This window comes from Phacochoerus africanus, chromosome 15 (assembly GCF_016906955.1).
Source record: "Phacochoerus africanus isolate WHEZ1 chromosome 15, ROS_Pafr_v1, whole genome shotgun sequence".
In the NCBI taxonomy this organism is placed as follows: domain Eukaryota; kingdom Metazoa; phylum Chordata; class Mammalia; order Artiodactyla; family Suidae; genus Phacochoerus; species Phacochoerus africanus.
The window spans coordinates 74,103,488-74,123,138 of NC_062558.1; the positions used below are offsets into that span (position 1 = coordinate 74,103,488).

General features: G+C 48.9%; 1 protein-coding gene across 2 annotated transcripts in view; it reads right to left on the minus strand.

The window, feature by feature from the left end:
* LRRC20 (leucine rich repeat containing 20) overlaps nt 1-19,651 on the minus strand; it is an 82,977-nt gene that overhangs the window by 34,527 nt on the left and 28,799 nt on the right. For both annotated transcript variants that reach the window (XM_047761758.1, XM_047761759.1), the window contains one exon: nt 12,273-12,422. In XM_047761758.1, coding sequence (XP_047617714.1) covers nt 12,273-12,422 — 150 coding nt within the window. The remainder of the gene's footprint in view (nt 1-12,272; nt 12,423-19,651) is intronic.

Below are 19,651 nucleotides of genomic sequence, written 5' to 3' on the forward strand. Positions count from 1 at the left end.
GAAGTTAGGTGATTTGTCCAATATTGTAAGGCTAGTAAGTGGGGCAGCTGAAATCTGATATTTAATATCTCTGGTCTAGAGACATCATGGGCTGTCTCGAAAGGGGTGGGCAAAGGACTTTATTGGCAGAGCTGAATGAGGGAACAATAACCCTGATGTTGAAGGGGCTCAGACAGAGCCTGACAGACCCCTGGGAGGCTTATTACTCTTCCAAGCTTTTCAAGCCAAGGCCAACTGCCTACATTCTGACACCCTATGTGTAAGAAGGTCAAGGCTGCTCCCTCAGCCAGGGTCTTCAATCAAGAAGTCCAAGTCAGGAGTTCCTGTTGTGGCTCAGTGGGTTAAGAACCCAACATAGTGTCCACGAGGATGTGGGTTTGATCCCTGGACTCGCTCAGTGAGTTGTTGCTGCAAGCTGCAGCACAGGTCACAGATGCAGCTCAGATCCAGCATGGCTGTGGCTGTGGCGTAAGGCTAGCAGCTGCAGCTCCAATGCGACCCCTAGCCCTGGAACTTCCATATTCCGCAGGTGCAGCCCAAAAGAGAAAAAAAATGTCCAAATCAAACAAGGCATTCCTGCTCCAGGAATGTTTGCTCAAGAACCACTCTGGGAGTTCCCGTCATGGCGCAGTGGTTAACGAATCCGACTAGGAACCATGAGGTTGTGGGTTCGATCCCTGGCCTTGCTCAGTGGGTTAAGGATCCGGCATTGCCGTGAGCTGTGCTGTAGGTCGCAGACGCGGCTCGGATCCCACGTTGCTGTGGCTCTGGCATAGGCCGGCGGCTACAGCTCTGATTCGACCCCTAGCCTGGGAACCTCCATATGCTGTGGGAGTGGCCCAAGAAATGGCAAAAAGACCAAAAAAAAGAAAAAAGAAAAAAAAGAAATGCCAGAGCTGGGGGTTCTGACCTCAGGCCAGTGTGGCTCCAGGATTTACAGTGTTAGCCACACCACCAGCTGAGGCCCACCCTGACACACACAGGCGGCTTGACTAGCTACCACAGAGGCCGCTGCCGCTGGTTTGCCTTAGAGGAGCTTCAGAAAGATGCTATTGCTGAAATTTAGATGCTTAAAATTAGATGCTATTGCTGAAATTTGTTTATTTGCTTAAAATTAGATGCTATTGCTGAAATTTGTTATCGCCAAGGGAGAGAGCTGCTATCATGGTTTTAATGTTTTCCCCACTCTGTGCATAGACCTCCTGGGCCTTGTTTGTGCTGGAGTTATCTTCTCGAAAATTCATGTCCGGTCCTCTGTCAACACTGAAGGTAGCAGGTGGCCTAGCAACTTAGCTTGTGAACGGTGCCGAAAACCACCCCAGAAAATGAATGTTATTCCAACTGTAAACACAAGATCTGGTTGATTTAAGCCACTGAGAGTTGAAATATATTTGTTCCGAATGCAAAACTGGCCTATCCTGACTGTACAGATTGCTTCACTTGATGTGCATTTTTCTGCTTATAAAAGCAACATGTGCTCATTGTAAAAGTAGGGACAGCACAAAAATATGGAACAACGAAAAAACGAAAATCCCATGTTTTTCTATCCCTAGAGAACACCAGTGTTTTTTGGTATTCGTCCTTCTATGTTTTTCTGGGTACATGCTAATGGATGGATAGATATGGATAGATGGGCAGACAGATAGATGGATAGATAGATAATATGTTTTTGGTTTTGGTTTTGGGTTTGTTTGGTTTCTTTTTAGAGCCGCACCCATAGCATATGGAAGTTCTCAGGCTGGGGGTCGAATCAGAGCTGTAGCTGCCAGCCTATGCCACAGCCACAGCAAGTTGGAATCCATGCCACATCTATGACCTACACCACAGCTCACAGCAACACTGGATCCTTAACCCACTGAGTAAGGCCAGGAATCGAACCCGTGTCCTCATGGATACTAATCAGGTTCGTTACCACTAAGCCACAACAGGAACTCCCCAGGTATTGTTTTAAAAAACAGGAGAGGAGTTCCTGTCGTGGCTCAGTGGAAACGAATCTGACTAAGAACTATGAGGTTGTGGGTTCGATCCCTGGCCTGGCTCAGTGGGTTAAGGATCCAGTGTTGCTGTGATGCGCTGTGGTGTAAGTCGCAGACGCGGCTTGGATCTGATATTGCTGTGGCTGTGGTGTAGGCTGGCGGCTACAGCTCTGATTAGACCCCTAGCCTGGGAACCTCCACACGCCGCAGGTGCGGCCCTAAAAAGACAAAAGCCAAAAAAAATAAAAAAATAAAAATAAAAAACAGGGTTCCCTAGCAGCCTAGCTGTTAAGGATCAAGCATTGTCAATACTGTGGCTCAGGTCACTGCTGTGGTACATGTTCCATCCCTGGCCAGGAACTTTCCCATGCCATGGGCATGGCCAAAAAACAATAAAACAAAACAAAACAAATGGAATTAGAGCCTACATACACTTTTGAGAACTTCTTTTTTCACTCGAAAAAACTCAGGCAGGAGTTCCCCTTGTGGCTCAGCGGTAATGAACCCAACTAGGATCCATGAGGATGCAGGTTCAATCCCTGGCCTCACTCCAGCATTGCCATGAGCTATAGTGTAGGTCACAGATGTGGCTTGGATCCCGTGTCTGTGGCTGTGGCATAGGCTGGCAGCTGCACCTCTGATTTGACCCCTAGCCTGGGAACTTCCATATGCTGCCCAAGGTCCTAAAAAGCAAAAAAAAAAAAAAAAAAGTTCAGGCAGCTTCTAGGGAGTCACTGCTTGGTGCATCCTTCTCTGGGACTGCCCTAGACTGCCCTAGACCACGGCCCTGCCCCGGCTTCACCTTTTCCAGGGAAGGCTGCTCTCTGAAGTCCAGCCTTTCTTCAGTGGCAGGCTCCAAGGAAAGGGCCAGCTGCAAGGAGGAGGAGCTGGATCCATCTGAAATGCCAAAAGCCACCTCTCCCCCAGCTCAGAAGCTTTTCAGAAGAGGGAGGAGCGGCTGGGCAGGCAGAGCTCGTGCCCTTGACATTCAGTTCCTTCGGCACATTAGAGTAATCAAAGGGGCTGCCTTGAAATTGGAAAGGAAGGGGACGCTTGCCATTACCTAGGTTCAAAGCGAGCCCAGATATGCTTTGGAAAGACAGTGTCCATTTCCTCCAGTTCATCAGCCTCCTGCTGCTTTAAGAAAGGGGTGAAGTGCTAGGACTGAGTGGAGGAGGGTTTTCAGGAAAGAGCTCTTGTGCCAGATACCCAGCCCTGATGGGTCTGAGGTTTATAATAACAAGTAATGATGAAGGCTCACATCTGTTAAGTGCTACTACATTCCAGGTACTGGTTCTCTTGGGTTCAGAGGCGATCATTGGGTTAATTGTACTATAACCCACTACCCCCAACTTATAGAGAGATGAAGCAACTTGTCCAGGGTCACACAAACTCCAACCTCTCCCCTGGTTAATCTGACTTTCCTCTCCCAACCCCCAAACTAGGACGTGAACACCAGCCAGCCTCCACAAGAGTAGTGGGCCATTCTGGCCACCTGCTTTTCCCAGTTTTGCATCCCTAATCCCTGCAGCACCTGTAGACACTCGGCAAATCCCTGCTTTTTAAATTTTTTTTTTTTTAAGGGCCGCACCTGCAGCATATGGAGGTTCCCAGGCTAGGGGTGGAATGGGAGCTACAGCTTCCAGCCTATGCCACAGCCACAGGTCACTGCAATGTCAGATCCCTAACCCACTGAGTGAGGCCAGGGATCAAACCTGCATCCTCATGGATACTGGTTGGATTTATCTCCACTGCACCACAATAGGAACTCCCAATCCCTGCTTATTTAGTAGTGAATGAATGAATGAGGGGGAAGAACCAGGAGGATCTGGTTTTGGTCTAACTCATCGTGTGTCCTTGGGCCCGTCCTCCCTCTGGACGGCCTCCATGAGAAGGTCCTTCCTGCCCATTCACAGTAAGGCTGTTAGAGTGAATTGAGAGTATTGCAAAAAGCAGGGCATGCTGCACAAGAGAGGTATTTATTAAGCACTGCCTATACACTCAGCCCTGTATTTGAACATGAATCCTTGAAAAGTGAAAGAATTCAACAAATGGAACTGCTTCTATTAGGGGGTACAAGATCCATGAGACAATTATTGGATGACAGAGCTTTTTGTGGAAACAAAATTGAAAGCTAACATTAAAGGCAGGAATCAACAGCAAAATAAAAGAGAAGGTGGACCTAGCTGGGACACATGGCCCACAGAAAAGTCAATCAGTCAGGGATACCGAAACAGCCTCCACTCGCCCACTCAACACATATATAACTCGGCATCTCCGTGCGGCAGGCACTGCGTGACTGAGGGGAGATAAGGGTGGATAGCTGCATCCTCGTGGATATTAGTCGGATTCCTTTCTGCTGAGCCACGATGGGAACTCCTTCTTTAGCCTTTTGAAATGATGGATTATACAGATTGATTTTCAAATGTTGAACCAGCCTGGCATATCTATTGATAAATCCTATTTGATCATGGCATATAATTCTTTACGTATTCTTGGATTTGACTGCTAATATTTTGCTAGGAATTTTTGTATTTTAGTTCATGAGAGATATTAGTTTTCTTTTCTTTTATACTATCTTTTATACCATCCTTATCCGGATTTGAAATCAAAGTAATACTGGCTTCATAAGAGGGGCTGGAAAGTGTGTATCTCTTCTATTTTCTGGAAGAGAAATTGATGTTAATTCGTGTTTAAAAGTTTGATAGAATTCTCCAGTGAGATCATATTGGCCTGGAGACTTCTTTGGGGGATCTTTTAATTTATAAATTCAATTTCCTTAATGGTTAGAGGACTACATAGATTGTCCATTTCACCTTGGTTGTATGTTGGTAGTTTGTGGTTTTCAAGAAACTAGACCATTTCTTCTAAGTGGTCAAATTTAAGAGAGCAAAGCTGTTCACAACAGATCCAATAGGGGCTTTGTTTGTTTGTTTGCTTTTTAGGGCCACAACTGCAGCATATGGAGGTTCCCAGGCTAGGGGTCAAATCAGAGCTACAGCTGCCAGCCTACACCACAGCCACAGCAACACAGGATCCGAGCTGCATCTGCGACCTACGCCACAGCTCACAGCAACACTGGATCCTTAACCCATTGAGTGAGGCCAGGGATTGAACCTGCATCCTCATGGATGCCAGTGAGATTCATTCCCACTAAGCCACACTGGGAACTCCGGATTTTTTTTTTTTTTTTTGGTCGTCTCTGTGGCATATGGAGTTCCCAGGCCAAGGATCAGATCCAAGCCAAGATGCAACCTACAGTGCAGCCGTGGCAACGATGGATCCTTAACCCAGTGTGCCAGGCCAGGGAACGAACCTATGTCCCAGCACTCCAGAGACACCACTGATCCTGTTGTGCCCCATAATATCCCTGGGATATTATGTCACCACAACCTGAGCATTTGAGGTTTTCCCTGTGGCTTCCACTTTAAAGGAAGAACGTAAGTGTGGCTATAGGGGTTCCTTGGTGGCTCAGCATGTTAAGGATCTGGCCCTGTCACTGTTGTGACTCTGGTTCTGCCGTGGCACAGGTTCAGTCCCTGGCCCTAGAACATCCACATGCTGTGGGCATGGCCAAAAAAAAAAAAAAAAAAAAGGTGTGGCTATAGCCCCAGCCACTTGATTGGCTGGTGTACTGAGCCCACAACTATGTCCAGCTCTACTTCTCACCCCTGAGCTCAGGACACATTCTTTCTCATTGCTGGGGTCACAATTATGCAGGCTTTCACTGCCCTCTGGCCTCAGGAGGCTGTACTAGGGGAGATCCAGATAGTTCTTCCTGCTCTCTTAAGCCAGGATTCAGAGTCAAACAACCTGGGCTCCCAGGGTGGACAGGGGCTCTGGGAGAAGGCCTTACTCCATCTCACTCCCAAGACCGCCCCCAGCCTGAGCGCAGCCAGGCATGACATTCCCTTATTCACTGTCACTTCTGAACTGTGGTTTCCGGTGTCTGCTAAATGGATCTCTCTTTTCCCAAGTTCCTCTTATTACTTCTGCATCACTCTTATCTTAGACAACTGTCAAGGCTGACTCGGAGGCCTCGGACTGTCCCCAGTGGAGAGACGAGGTCTGCTGATTCCATTAAGGGACAGACAAGACTGGCCTGCAGTAATTACACAGCCAGGTGGTAAAGGAATTTCCAAAAATACCTGCTCACTGAAGATCAATCAGTGAGTGCCTTGGCTGTGACCCTACATCAAGGAGCAATTACTTTCCTGCTTGCAAGAGCCCTCCTACAGGGCAGAGTCAGCGGGTTGGGTGGGACAATCATTGTCCTTCAAATGGCCCATGCTCAGCACTGAGGAAGCTTCACCCAGTGACAGTTTCAGCCCATGGGGGACAGGAGGGACAGAGCAGAAAGGAGTGCAGTTTCCTAAAGCCACATCCACTCCTTGGTGACAGAGGAACTGTCCTTGGGTGAGAAAACTCTGCTGATCTGGGAGGGTCTGGGACAGACTACAATGAAGTGTTAACCATTCTGCCCCATAAAAAGGAGAAGGAGGCTCTCATACCAACACACACCACTTTCCAAAATATATTGCTAAGTAAAAAAGGGAAATTGAAAAACCATGCATACACTCTACCCCCACTGGTCATGTAGAAAGGGGCTCTGGATCTGGACTCGCAGACCTCACCCCATTCCTTCTCGCTGTGTGACCTCAGGCAAGTTACTTAAGCTCTCTGTGCTTCAGTTTCTTCATATACAACAAAGATAATAAGAGTCCTGACCTCACAGAGTTATAAAGACGTAAATAATGTTATACTTTTTTTTTGTCTTTTGTCTTTTGAGGGCCGCACCCACAGCATATGGAGGTTCCCAGGCTAGGGGTCAAAACAGAGCTATAGCTGCCAGCCTACACCATAGCCACGCAGAATCCGAGCTGTGCCTGTAACCTACACCATAGCTCATAGCAATGGTGGATCTTTAACCCACTGAGCAGGGCCAGGGATCGAACCCTCATTCTCATGGATACTAGCCAGGTTCGTTAACCACTGAGCCATGACAGGCACTCCAACAATGTTATACTTGCTAAGTGTTCAAAACAGTGCCTGCCCGTGATGGCCTACTGTAAACACTACTAACACTGACTGCATTTATATCCACACTGGCATAAAATCTCTCTAGAACTGGGTAATGTGGCAGCCTCTAGACAGGGCAACTGGATACCTAGGACAGGAGTAAGGGGGAGACATAATATTCCAAATTTTAGAATACTGTATATACCTATTATCTATTTAAAAACAAATAATAAGAATGCATTTTCAAATGAAGCCTTATAGCTCGTGTCAGGCAACCAAACCTGGCTGTACCCGCAGCATCCCTGGCAGCTGCTCCCTTCCTATCCCCCCTACCCCCGAACCCAAGGCTCTCCCGGTGAGGGGAGTTACCTGCCCTATAGAGGGTCCTATGACTTCACTTGGGAGCTGGATAAAGATACAGCTGGGGACTTGGTGTGTGAGGTCTTGCTGACACGGGCCCAGCCCACGAGATGCTTTCTGCCCCAGTCACCATGCCTCCTCCCAGACCTTGGCAGCCTCGGGCCTTAACTCACGTCACTTCCCTGCCTAGGATGCCTTTCTCTCCCCTTTCCCCAGGCCAATCCATCCCACCTCCCAGAACCCCTCCCCGATGTTTGCGTTGTACAGATGGTTCTCTTAGGCCAATGACACACTATGTCCCTCTGCTCTGTAAAATGTTCAGTCTTGTACCATTTGTACACACCTCTCCTCTTTCTGAAAGGCCTCAGGAATTCCCCTGATCCATTTGGTAAACGCCTCCTCATCTGTCAAATGCTTTTTTTTTTTTTTTTTTGCCTTTTCTAGGGCCACATCCGTGACATATGGAGGTTCCCAGGCTAGGGGTTCAATCAGGCTACAGCTGCCAGCCTACACCACAGCCACAGCAACGTGGGATCCTAGCTGTGTTTGTGACCCACACCACAGCTCACGGCAACGCCGGATCCTTAACCCACTGAGCAAGGCCAGGGATCGAACCCAAAACTTCATGGTTCCTAGTCGGGCTCGTTAACCACTGAGCCACAACAGGAACTCCTCAAGTGCTATTTGTAAGCCATTTCCTCTGGAGGTTTTCTGATTCTCTACTGTTAGGAGACACACCCTACGCCCAGAGTTGCATGTTGGAGCCCTAACCCCTAGTACCTCACGGTTTGACTGTATTTGGGGTTAAGTTTTTTTAAGAATGACCAAGGGAGATTCCCATTGTGGCTCAGCAGTAATGAGCCCGACTAGTATCCATGAGGATGTGGGTTTGATCCCTGGCCTTGCTCAGTTGGTTAAGGATCCCGTGTTGCCATGAGCTGTGGTGTAGGTTGCAGACATGGTTCAGATCCCAAGTTGCTGTGGCTGTGGTGTAGGCCGGAAGCTGTAGCTCTGGTTCAACCCCTAGACTGGGAACTTCCATATGCTGCAGGTGCGGCCCTAAAAAGCAAAAAAAAAAAAAAAAAAAAAGAAGTGATCAAGTTAAAATGAGGCAGTCAGAGGTGGGCCCTAATCTGATCTGACGGCTGTCCTTATAATAGGAAGAAGAAACGAGGACATACAAAGAGACATCAGGGATCCTACATAGAGAAATGGTCTTGAGACGACACAGGGAGAAGAGGGCCATCTGCAAGCCAAGAGAAACCAAACCTGCTGGCTTCTGACGCTTGACGTCCAGCCTCCTGAGAAATAACTGTTGTTTCAGCCACCCAGTCTGCACTGCTGTGTCACGGCAGCCCTCTCAACTAACACACCCACCCACCCAAAACAGAACTGGCTCCTCGGCACACCCACCAGACATTGAGTAAATATTCCTTTACATTATAAAGTGGACGTCTGCTTATCTGCCTGCCTCCCTGAGAGACTGGGAGCTCCTCGAGGCCCAGGTCTAGATCTTGGTTCTATTATTCTTCCCAGACGTCAGTGCCCTGGGGATTAAATAAGATGATGCACGTAAAACACTCGGCATGGAGCTGGAAGGGCTCAGCGCCCAGTGAATCTGGGCTTCTGTGTTATTTCTCACTTGTTCGTGCCCACACTGGCCCCAGAACAGGTGCTCAGGAGGAAACAATGAATTGAGCTGAAAGGCAGGCTGTGAGAGACTAAATACATACATAGACAATGGCCAGACCAAGTATGATAAGAGAACTGGGACACTGGGACCTACACCCTGAGGCAACCTGCCCAGGGAAGCAATCCACTAGCAAAGCAGCCAGCCTAGGAAGCCAGTCTTCCTGTAAGTCAGACTTGTAGGAACAGAGACTACTATCTCCATCCACAATCCAGGGAAACCAAATAATACCCCCTGTAACCACTGGCCCCAAATGGCTAGGACTTGATTGCTAACAGGTTCCCTAATTTTTGTCCCTACATCCCACTCAAGATCAACCAGAGCGAGACTGATATGCATCATTACCAATCGCATAGGGCGCCCTGCGGCTGGCCTGCCTCCAGCTTCCCTAGGCCAAAGGCCTCCCAACAGGCAGAACCACTGCTGCAGCCGTCTCCCTTTTATCCACCAGAAAGCTTTCCCACTCCTCTGCCTGTGTTGGAGTTCCTGCCAAATGCAAGTGACAGTGGCTGACTCTGATGCTAGGGCGAGCTTTGAATGAACAGCCTCTGCTGGTTCTCATTTGGGTGCTCTCTCTCGGTCTATTCCCGCAGATGCATCTCTCACACCTCTGGCCTGGCAGGTCCAGAACATACTCAATAAAAAGGGCTAGGAGTTCCTCTCATGGTGCAGTGGAAACGAATCTGACTAGGAACCACGAGGTTGCAGGTTTGATCCCTGGCCTCACTCAGTGGGTCAAGGATCCAGTGTTGCCGTGAGCTGTGGTGTAGGTCACAGACACAGCTCGGATCTGGGATTGCTGTGGCTGTGGCGTAGGCCAGCAGCTACAGCTCTGATTAGACCCCTAGTCTGGGAACCTCCATGTGCCTCAGGTGCAGCCTTAAAAAGAAAAAAAAAATAAAATAAAATAAAATAAAAAGGGCCAAATGACTGGCATCAGGAGGAAGTGGGGAGATAGGGACACAGGAGGAGAGGGGTTGGAAGAGCCACAGCCAGACATGGGGACCCACTCTCTTCGGGGTCCACTTGCCCTTTGGACAGATTCTATCTGTGCCACTGTCCTCTCCAGGTCTCGCTTTTTCTCGCCATAAGATTGGTGAAGGAAGTCAAGGGGATGTAATCATTTAAAGGTGACCCAACTCTGGGCATTCCCATCGTGGCTCAGCGGTTAACGAACCCAACTAGCATCCATGAGGACTCAGGTTCGAAGCCTGGCCTCGCTCAGTGGGTTAAAGATCTGGCATTGTCGTGAGCTGTGGTGTAGGTCACAGACATGGCTCCGATCCTGCGTTGCTGTGGCTATGGCATAGGCCAGCGGCTATAGCTCCAATTGGACCCCTAGCCTGAGAACTTCCATATGCCACGGGGGTAGCCCTAAAAAGAAAAAAAAAAAAAAGATAAAGGTGACCCAACTCTGAAGTGGCCATGACCCTAGCAAAGGAAAGTCCCTAGGGTCCCCACAGATGACAACTTAGCAGACAGGGAGCAAGCAGGTAGCTCTCTCCCCAGCACCAAGGCAGGAACCCAGAAGAGGATGCTAGCAGGTGGTATGGACCCCAGCAAAGCCTATGCAAGCCTCCCCCTCACACATAAAAGGAGAGGTTTTTCTCTTTGAAAGAGAAACCACGGCAAAGGCTGGGGCCCAGAGCCACCTCTGTGGGAACCAGGCGGGTCCACAGCTCCAGCCCATGCCTGCCTTTTTGCCACCACTCAGTCCACTGCTGCCTCTGTGAAATCCAATTACTGGGCACACCACGGCCTTCCCTTGGTTATCCCAAGCAGCATGAGGAAGGTAGGAGCCACCAGAACACAGGAGAGAGTTCAAACAGCACCCTTCATCAGATTCGGATGAAAGAGAGCTATGGTAAATATTTCCACAGCTGAGGCAAGAATACGGGGCCCCAAGCACATTTCTCCAGCACTGGCTGCCACGCCCCCTGGAGTGGGCTCACTTATTCATCCCACAAGGTGCTGCTGAAGGTCAAGTCCTCTCTCAGGGGTCCTTGAGCTAATATAGGTGGCCTGGAAAGACAGCCCTGGCTGGGAAGTGGGCAACCTGGGTGTATGGCTCTCAGACCCTGGACCAGTCCCTCCTCTTCCTGACTTTCCTCCTCCACCCATCAAATGAGACAGCGGAGACAGCTCTACCACGCTATGGGAGACTCTCCCAACTTGGCCCATAAGCTAAATCTAACTTGCAAAATGTGCTTTATTGGCTGCCAGATTATATAAAAATTGATAAAATTCATGAAAGCATCCCTATTTGCAGATTCAATTTAATAACACAATCAGAACAATCCCAGGGCACATCTGGCAAAGGCGGAGCAGGGCACCGATCAGTTGGCCTCAGTCCCCACCAGCCTCACTTGTCACAGGCCCAATCAGAGTCACCCATTACTTACCTGCTAGTCTCTTGGGCATTTGTGTTTATAACTCCTGAACTATGGTCTCCAACTTGGCTGCCAGCCCTTCAGAATGACCGATAACAGGTTTTAACCAATGCCTACGCCCAGACCCACATCCAGACATTGTGATTCAATGGGTCTTGGGGTGAAGGCAAGGCCATGGTATCTGGAGAAAAGCTCGTCAGGTGATTCTGACTTCAGCCAGGCTGAGAGCTGCTGCTCTGAGGGCCCTGCTGGCTGGGAGGACCCATCTCACCCGGGTAAGAAAGCAGCAGCAGGGGAGTGGGCATTGCAGTGGCTACTGCATCCTGCTCGTCCACCCGCAGGCGCCCTTTCAAACGAATCTACAAGGCGGACCTGCTGGCCTCCCACCCACCTCTCTGCTGAGCATCCGTGGCTGCTTGCTCTGTGTGTGCACAGCAGAGGAAACAACATCCCTGGCATCTGTCACTCCTGAACCGAGAAAGCAACGTGCGAGAACAAAGCAGACTGGGGGAGTCAGAAGGGCACTCATTCAAGTCTACCGAGAAATATTTATTCCTGAGCTGCAGGACGCCAAATACCCCGCTGGTCTGTTTAGAACAAGAGAATCACTCCAGGATCCGCCCCCTTGGCCATTAGTCAGTCTGATTCACAGGCTGCTGGAGGCAGGAGTGATACTTAGAAATGTCCAGCTGCAGGGAAGGCATAGGTTCAGCCTTAAAGTCTCCCCTGGGAGCGGTTTCCTGAATCTAGCTGATCCTGTTGACACTGCTCAGACAGGGCTGGAGCTGGAAGACGAGGGCCAGCTTGCGCTCCTGGCCTGAGCTGACCAGGACCTACCTCGGAGCTGAGAGAAAGTCGTCATGAACTTGCTGGTGAGGGACTTGAGCTCATTGTTGGCCAGCGTGATGAGGTGGATCTGGTCGGTGACATTCCGCAGGACCTTGTAGATGCCGATGGGGAAGGAAACCAGCTTGCACTCGGCCAGATCTGCAGCCAAAGGACATAGGTCAGCGTTAGCAGTCACAGCTGCCCATGGACCTACCCCAAACTCCAAACCCCCGACACCCTCTTTCTCCTCCCAGTCTCCTTTCCCTCCCCCATCTTCCCTGTCCCAGGCTTGAGACCCCCACCCCTCCTCCAAGAGCCTTCATCACTATATGTCACCCGTTCTTTTTTTTGTCTTTTGTCCTTTTAGGGCCGCACCAGCGGCATATGGAGGTTCCCAGGCTAGGGGTCTAATCAGAGCTGTAGCCACCGGCCTACACCACAGCCACAGCAACACCAGATCCCAGCCTCGTCTGCGACCTACACCATGGCTCACGGCAACGCCGGATCCTTAACCCACTGAGCAAGGCCAGGGATTGAACCCGAAACCTATATGGTTCCTAGTCAGATTCGTTTCCACTGTACCACGATGGGAACTCCGTGTCACCCAGTCTTGAACCCTGAACCTTAGAGTTTATTCTAGCACCTTCTCTAAGAGCACAGTCTGCTAGCCAGAACGCAGAAGGCACCCGATGACCAGCACTCATAGCCGTGAGCTTGAGGCCTCACAGGATCCACAACTTTCTCTGGGATCATCAGACTCGACGGTGAAGCTGTAGTCTTAAGGATATTTATAATAGTCTGCTGCTTTGAAAACAGGCAATTTGCACAGACTCTGTGGTTTGACTTTCTTCCCTGTCCTGTGACTCTGAAGACAAGCCTGTCCAAGAGGCGGCAGGGAAACCTCTGTGGAGAAGAGCCTGGCAGTTCCTCAAATGGTTAAACCTAAATGCTGGCAATAACTATAGTTTTTAAGGATTCTATTCCAAACCGCGATATAATATAAAATAGAGGAGTTCCTGCTGTGGCATAGCGGAAATGAATCCGACTAATAACCATGAAGTCGCGGGTTTGATCCCTGGCCTTGCTCAGTGGGTTAAGGATTCGGCATTGCCATGAGCTGTAGTGTAGATTTCAGACATGGTTTGGATCCTGCGTTGCTGTGGCTGTGGTGTAGGCCAGCAGCTGCAGCTCTAATTCGACCCCTAGCTTGGGAACTTCCATATGCCATGGGTGCGGCCCTAAAAAGCAAAAAAAGATTTTTTTTCAATAAAGATAAAATAATATAAAATAGAGAAAAGCATAATGGAAAATGTATGTGACCAATATCAAGAAAGGTAGAAAAGTTCACAAAGAGATTTTTAAATTAGATTTATACATGAACATATACAACATTCAGGGACATGTCAAAATATTGAACTGAAGGTGATTTTTTTTTGGCCATATCCACAGCAAGAAATTAGATCCTGGGCCAGGGATTGAATCTGTGTCACAGTAGTGACCTAAGCCACAGCAGGGGCAATGCCGGATCCTTAACCACCAGTCCATCAGGGAACTCCCAATGGTGATTTTTTAAAAAAATTTACAAATTGTTTAATGGAATTCCTGCTCAAATCCCAAAAGTTTTTTTGTTTGTTTGTTTTTTAAACTGGATGAAATAGTTTTTCTCTTTCTTTCTTTCTTTTTAGGGCCACACCTGTGGCATATGGAAGTTCCCAGGTTAGGGGTCAAAACGGAACTGCAGCTGCCAGGCTACACCACAGCCACAGCAACACCAGATATGAGCCACATCTGTGACCTACATCACAGCTTTTGGCAATGCCAGATCCTTAATCCACTGGGCGAGGCCAGGGATTGAACCCACATCCTCATGGATACTAGTTGGGGTACTCCCACTGAGCCACAATGGGAACTCCTTAATGAAATAGTTTTAAATTTCAACTGAGGAATAAGCAAGCAAGATTCTCTAAAAGACAAGATGGAGTGATAACAAATTTTATAAAGCTATAGTAATTAAAATAGAGGATAACAGGAAAAAATAGATCATAATCTCAGCAGAAAATAATCTGACTAGTATCCACGAGGATGCAGGTTCGATACCTGGCCTCACTCAGTGGGTTAAGGATCCAGCTTTGCCGTGAGCTGTGTAGGTTGCAGATGTGGCTGGGATCCTGTGTGCTCCAATTCGACCCCTAGCCTGGGAACCTCCGTGTGCCATGGGTGCAGCCCTAAAAAGACAAAAAAAAAAGATCATAGAAAGAAAATGCACAGTCCAGAAAGTACAGTCCATAAATAACATGTCTTAACTTAATAAATGCTAAAGGAGGATTCACAAATAAATTTGGGAAGGGAAGGAATAATAACTGACATCAGAATAACAAATCAGTAATTTTGGGAACCCAAACAAGAGAAAGACTCTAAGTTAACCAAAGAATCAAAACAAAACTCGAGATAGAATTCTATTTTCTTTCTTTTTTTTTTTTTTTTTTGGCTGCACCTGTTCCTGGGCCAGGGGTCTGAGCTACTGCAGTGACAGCACCAGATCATTAACCTGCTAAAGCCACAAGGGAACTCCCTAGAATTATATTTTAAATAGTTTTTGAAATTAAACAAAGTCTGAAGTAAACATAATTGAACATTCATACAACCTCCTAATAGAGGATGACTTTCTAAACCTCGAAGCCATAAAAGAATCACAAAGGGAGTTCCCATCGTGGCTCAGCAGAAATGAATCCAACCAATGAGGTTGCAGGTTCTATCCCTGGCCTCGCTCAGTGGGTTAAGGATCTGGCATTGCTGTGAGCTGTGGCGTAGGTCGCAGATGCAGCTCAGATCTGGCATTGCTGTGGCTGTGGTGCAGACCAGCAGCTGAAGCTTCAATTCCACCCCTAGCCTGGGAACTTAAGCTGCAGGTATGGCCCTAAAAAGACTAAATAAATAAATACATAAATTTTAAAAATAGAAAAAATAAAGGTATCATAAAAAGAGCTTTTATTGGAAAAAATAACCTGGCCAATTCAAGGATAAAGTGGGTCAGCTCCCTGTCAAAGTGAGAAACAGAGAAGGAAGATCTGTGAAAGAAAGACAGTCGATCTGTGTCTTGAAATGGAGCAGAAGCTAGGAAATGGAACTTTCAGGACTCAGACATCACTGAAGAATCATACAATGCACCCCTGCTCCCTGCTCACGATGAAGGCAGAAGAGACAGAAAGCCACCAAGCTGTTCAAGCTATTTCCAAGGGTCCTCAAAGCAGGTGTCTTATTGAGATCAGCCCAGAAACGTCCAGCCCTCAGCCTCGTTCCTCCCACCTGGGCTTGCCACAAGCCATCCCAACCACCCTACGCTCCCAGTCCCTGGTGCAAGCAACACACAGCCTTGCCTCATTTGGCCGCTGACATAGTCACAGGAGCACATGGCCCCACACCTAGAGGCTGCTGAGGGCCCAGAATGCATCCACATTTGCTACTTTCATTTGCCTTCCACAGAGAGCTATCAAGGCCGTACTGTGTGCCAGGCACCATTCTGCACTGTGCCCTGTGGCTTCCCTATGTTTTTTGGCGGTGGGGGTGGTGGTGGTGGTGGTGGTGTGGCACCTAGGGCATATGGAAGTTCCCAGGCTAGGGGTTGAATCAGAGCTGCAGCTGCCAGCCACAGTAACACCAGATCCGAGCCACCTCTTCAACCTACACCATAACTTGCAGCAATGTCAGATCCTTAACCCAATGAGAGAGGCCAGGGATTAAACCTGCATCCCCATGGATACTAGTTGGGTTCATTACCGCTGAGCCACAACGGGGAACTCCCATCCTGTTTATTGTTTTGGTTTGGTTCTTGGCAGTTCCATCCGTTTCCTCCATGCTTTGGTGCACAGGAAGGAAGGTGCGCCATGAAACACCTGCTCAAAACAGTCTGGCTGGGATGTGATGCCAACACCCTCCAGCCAGGCCATGTCACCAGCCACTAACCCAGCCGGTGAACTCCCCATGCTGGGAAGAGAAGACCATCATCTCGGGGAACAGTGCTTCATGTCCCTCTGGGACAAGAATATGGAGATTCAGGTACCCAGACAGGAAGGAGCAAACCTCAACTTGGCCCAGGCAACTTCCCATCTGAGCAGAAGGAGCAAAACAATTCACAGCCATTCCCTGGGGGATGAGGATAACAGTAACTGTAAATAGTACCAGTCACTATTTCTTTCTTTTTTCTTTTCTCTTTGTCTTTTTCTCCTTTTAGGGCCACACCCATGGGCATATGGAGGTTCCCAGGCTAGGGGTCTAATAGGAGCTGGAGCTGCAGCTGCCGGCCTAGGCCACAGCCACAGCCACAGCAACGCCAGATCTGAGCCACATCTGCAACCTACACAACAGCTCACGGCAATGCCGGCTCCTCAAGCCACTGAGCAAGGCCAGGGATTAAACCTGAAAACCTCATGGTTCCTAGTCAGATTCATTTCCACTGTGCCACGACGGGAACTCCCCCAGTCACTATTTCATATGAGCTAGCTTGTAACCCTTCTGTACATATAAGGACATTGCAAGTGACTTGCCCAAAGTCCCTCAGCTGAAAGTAGGGAAGTAAGATTTGAATGCAAATTAGGCTGATCAGGCAGCTGGGGGTCCTAACCATTGTGCTATCCCACCGCCTTGAGTCAAGCACGTGCAGGGGACCTACCTCTGGGCCAGAGAAGGAGGAGTCCCTGCTGAGCAGGGGCTTGGCTACAAACTCTTGTTGGCCTTTCCAGCTCAGCACCCAGGATCTGGGGACAGAGGCCCTGCGGCCTTCTTCATGAGACTTTTGTCCTCAGAAAATTCTTCTCCAGGTCTAATTCAAAGGATGGGTACCTTCTATACCTGCTATACCTGTCCGTGGCAAAGAAAAGCCCCCAGAGCTCAGCCAAGTTCAAGGCTGGGCCCTGGGGCTTACGGAGGCAGATAGCACCACTTCTGGGGGACACAACTAGGATGCAGTCAGGGGCCAGGTCCCATGAAGGGAGACCTGCCCAGGGAAGAGGAGACCCAGGCTGGAGACAGGTGAGTGGTCCTCAAGGATCCATGGGATGTCACCAAGAAAAGAGTCCCATCCTCTCTGGGTCCTCAGAGCCAACAGCATAGGGGCTGGTTCACCAGTTATAGGAAAAGGCCACACATGAAGAAGGGATGTTACATCTTGGGTGATCAGGCAGGGTCACCAGAGAGGACCCCTGCACCAGATGGAGGCCGAGTGGCCTCAAAGGTCTCAGTCCACTCAAAAGAACAAGCAAAGCTAATGTCACAAGTACTATGTGCCAGGGGTAGGTGCTTTTTATGTATTAACTCATTAAATTCCCATAACAACCAGGAGTGACCCTCTCAGGAGAACAATGAGGCCTCTGCTGATAATTGTCCAAGATCATTTGGGGAGAGGTGATGGAGTTGCAAAGAACTGGAGCACAAAGATTTCAGGAGGGTGATCAACTTGTCCCAGTTTGCCCAAGATGTTTCTGATTTTAGCACCCCAAGTCCTACATCCTGGTGGACTCCTCCTTGGTCCCAGACAACTCAGAACAATTGGTGGCCCTAGATTCCAGCTGCACACTGATGAGAGATTATAAGGCAAGGGCCATGGCGTGAGCGAAGGCCCTCTGGGGCTCCACCTTTGAGCCCTGCCTCCTCCTGCAATTTCCTGGAGCCTCACCAGAAAGGAAGGCTCCAGCCCCATAATGGTTTCAAGCTCCCTGATGGTGCCTACATGCCCACAGACTCCACCAGGGACTCGGGGATACTAACCATAGGGGCCTCCATCAACAGCTGGGTGGCAGCTGGATTCACTTGAGTGTGCCTTTCCCCAGTGCTCCACCCCATGCGTCCCCACCAACACCTGAGCTATAGCAGAGACCAGAGACCCTTGGGGGGAAGGCACTATAATAAACACAAGGCATAATTATCTTCATAATTATTATTGCCAGAAGGCCAAATTGCACATCCCCAAACCTCTAATTTAGAATAGTACTTTGTGTTAATAAAGAAGCTTTTTAATTCAAAATGCATGGGTCCTTCATTAAAGGTTATCTCATCAAGTCTAATGAATGCCTGATGAAAAGTAACTCGTGGGCAAAACCAACAAAATCCAAGCAGTAAACAGAACGTTCTGCGGGAAGTCGGGGGCAGGGGGTCGGGGGGTGGGGGGGTGTGAAGCTTGTGTTGTTCCTTAAAAATACGGAACTCTGACCCCTGCTTAGTCCCGGCTCAGAGGTGGGCCCGGTGGAAGGACCCTGCGGGGGAGCAGCGAGAGTCCCAGAGCCCCTGGCAACAGAGTCACAGAGCCCAAGGAGAAAGTGTTGGGGACACAGGCTGGCAGGTGCCTGGGCTCCATGGCCTGACCAAGGCTGTAGGAGGAAATATGCCACCAGTGTGACCCGCTCCCACCCAGAACGTCTTCTTTTTCACAAAATGTCTCTTTTCACAAATGACTTTTTTCAGAGAATCTCAGGATTAGAAGAAGGTTGAAAGTCATTTAGCCCAACTTTCCCAAACTTTCCAGTAAGAATCAGCTGGAGAGCTGATTCCTAGGCCCCTACTCCCTCAGTGGGTCTGGAATGGGACCAGGGAATTTGTGGCAGGTTTGTTTTTGTTGTTTTGCTCTGTAGGGCCACACCCACGGCATATGGAAGTTCTCAGGCTAGGAGAGCTGCAGCTGCTATCCTACACCACAGCTGCAGCAACTCAGGATCTGAGCCGCATCTACGACCTACACTACAGCTCATGGCAACGCCGGATCCTTAATCCACTGAGCGAGGCCAGGGATCAAACCCACATCCTCATGGATACTAATTGGATTCGTTTCCACTGTGCCAAAGGGGGAATTCCCAAGAATTTGTGTTTTTAACAAGTATTCCCAGGTGATTTTTATCAATAAGCAAGCTTGAGAACACTGAGTAATGCAGCCTCCAAGCTCAGACCTAAAATTCTCACAATGTCTCCATCAGAGGGCACAGAGTTCTTATTGAACACTTCTGCTGATGGGGGGCTCACCTCCCTCCCACAGAATGGTTTTAACCATTAGAGAGTTCTTTCATCAACTATATGATAACTGCTACCCTGCTACTACCTAATGTTCCTTCTGCCCTTTTGGCTCACATATAGATATTTTCCCCTGCATGAAAATGCTTTACATGCATGAGGATGAAGGACACTATAAGCTTTACTCCAGGCAAAACATGCCAGAAACCTCAATCCCCATGACTCTTTTTGGCTGTGCCCGCAGCATGCAAACGTTCCCGGACCAGGGATCGAACCTGAGCCACAGCAGTGACAACATTGAATCCTTACTGCTAGGACACTAGGGAACTCCAATCCCCATGACTTTAGATGCTTCCTTCAGAGAATTGGGACCAGCCCAACCCAGACTCTGG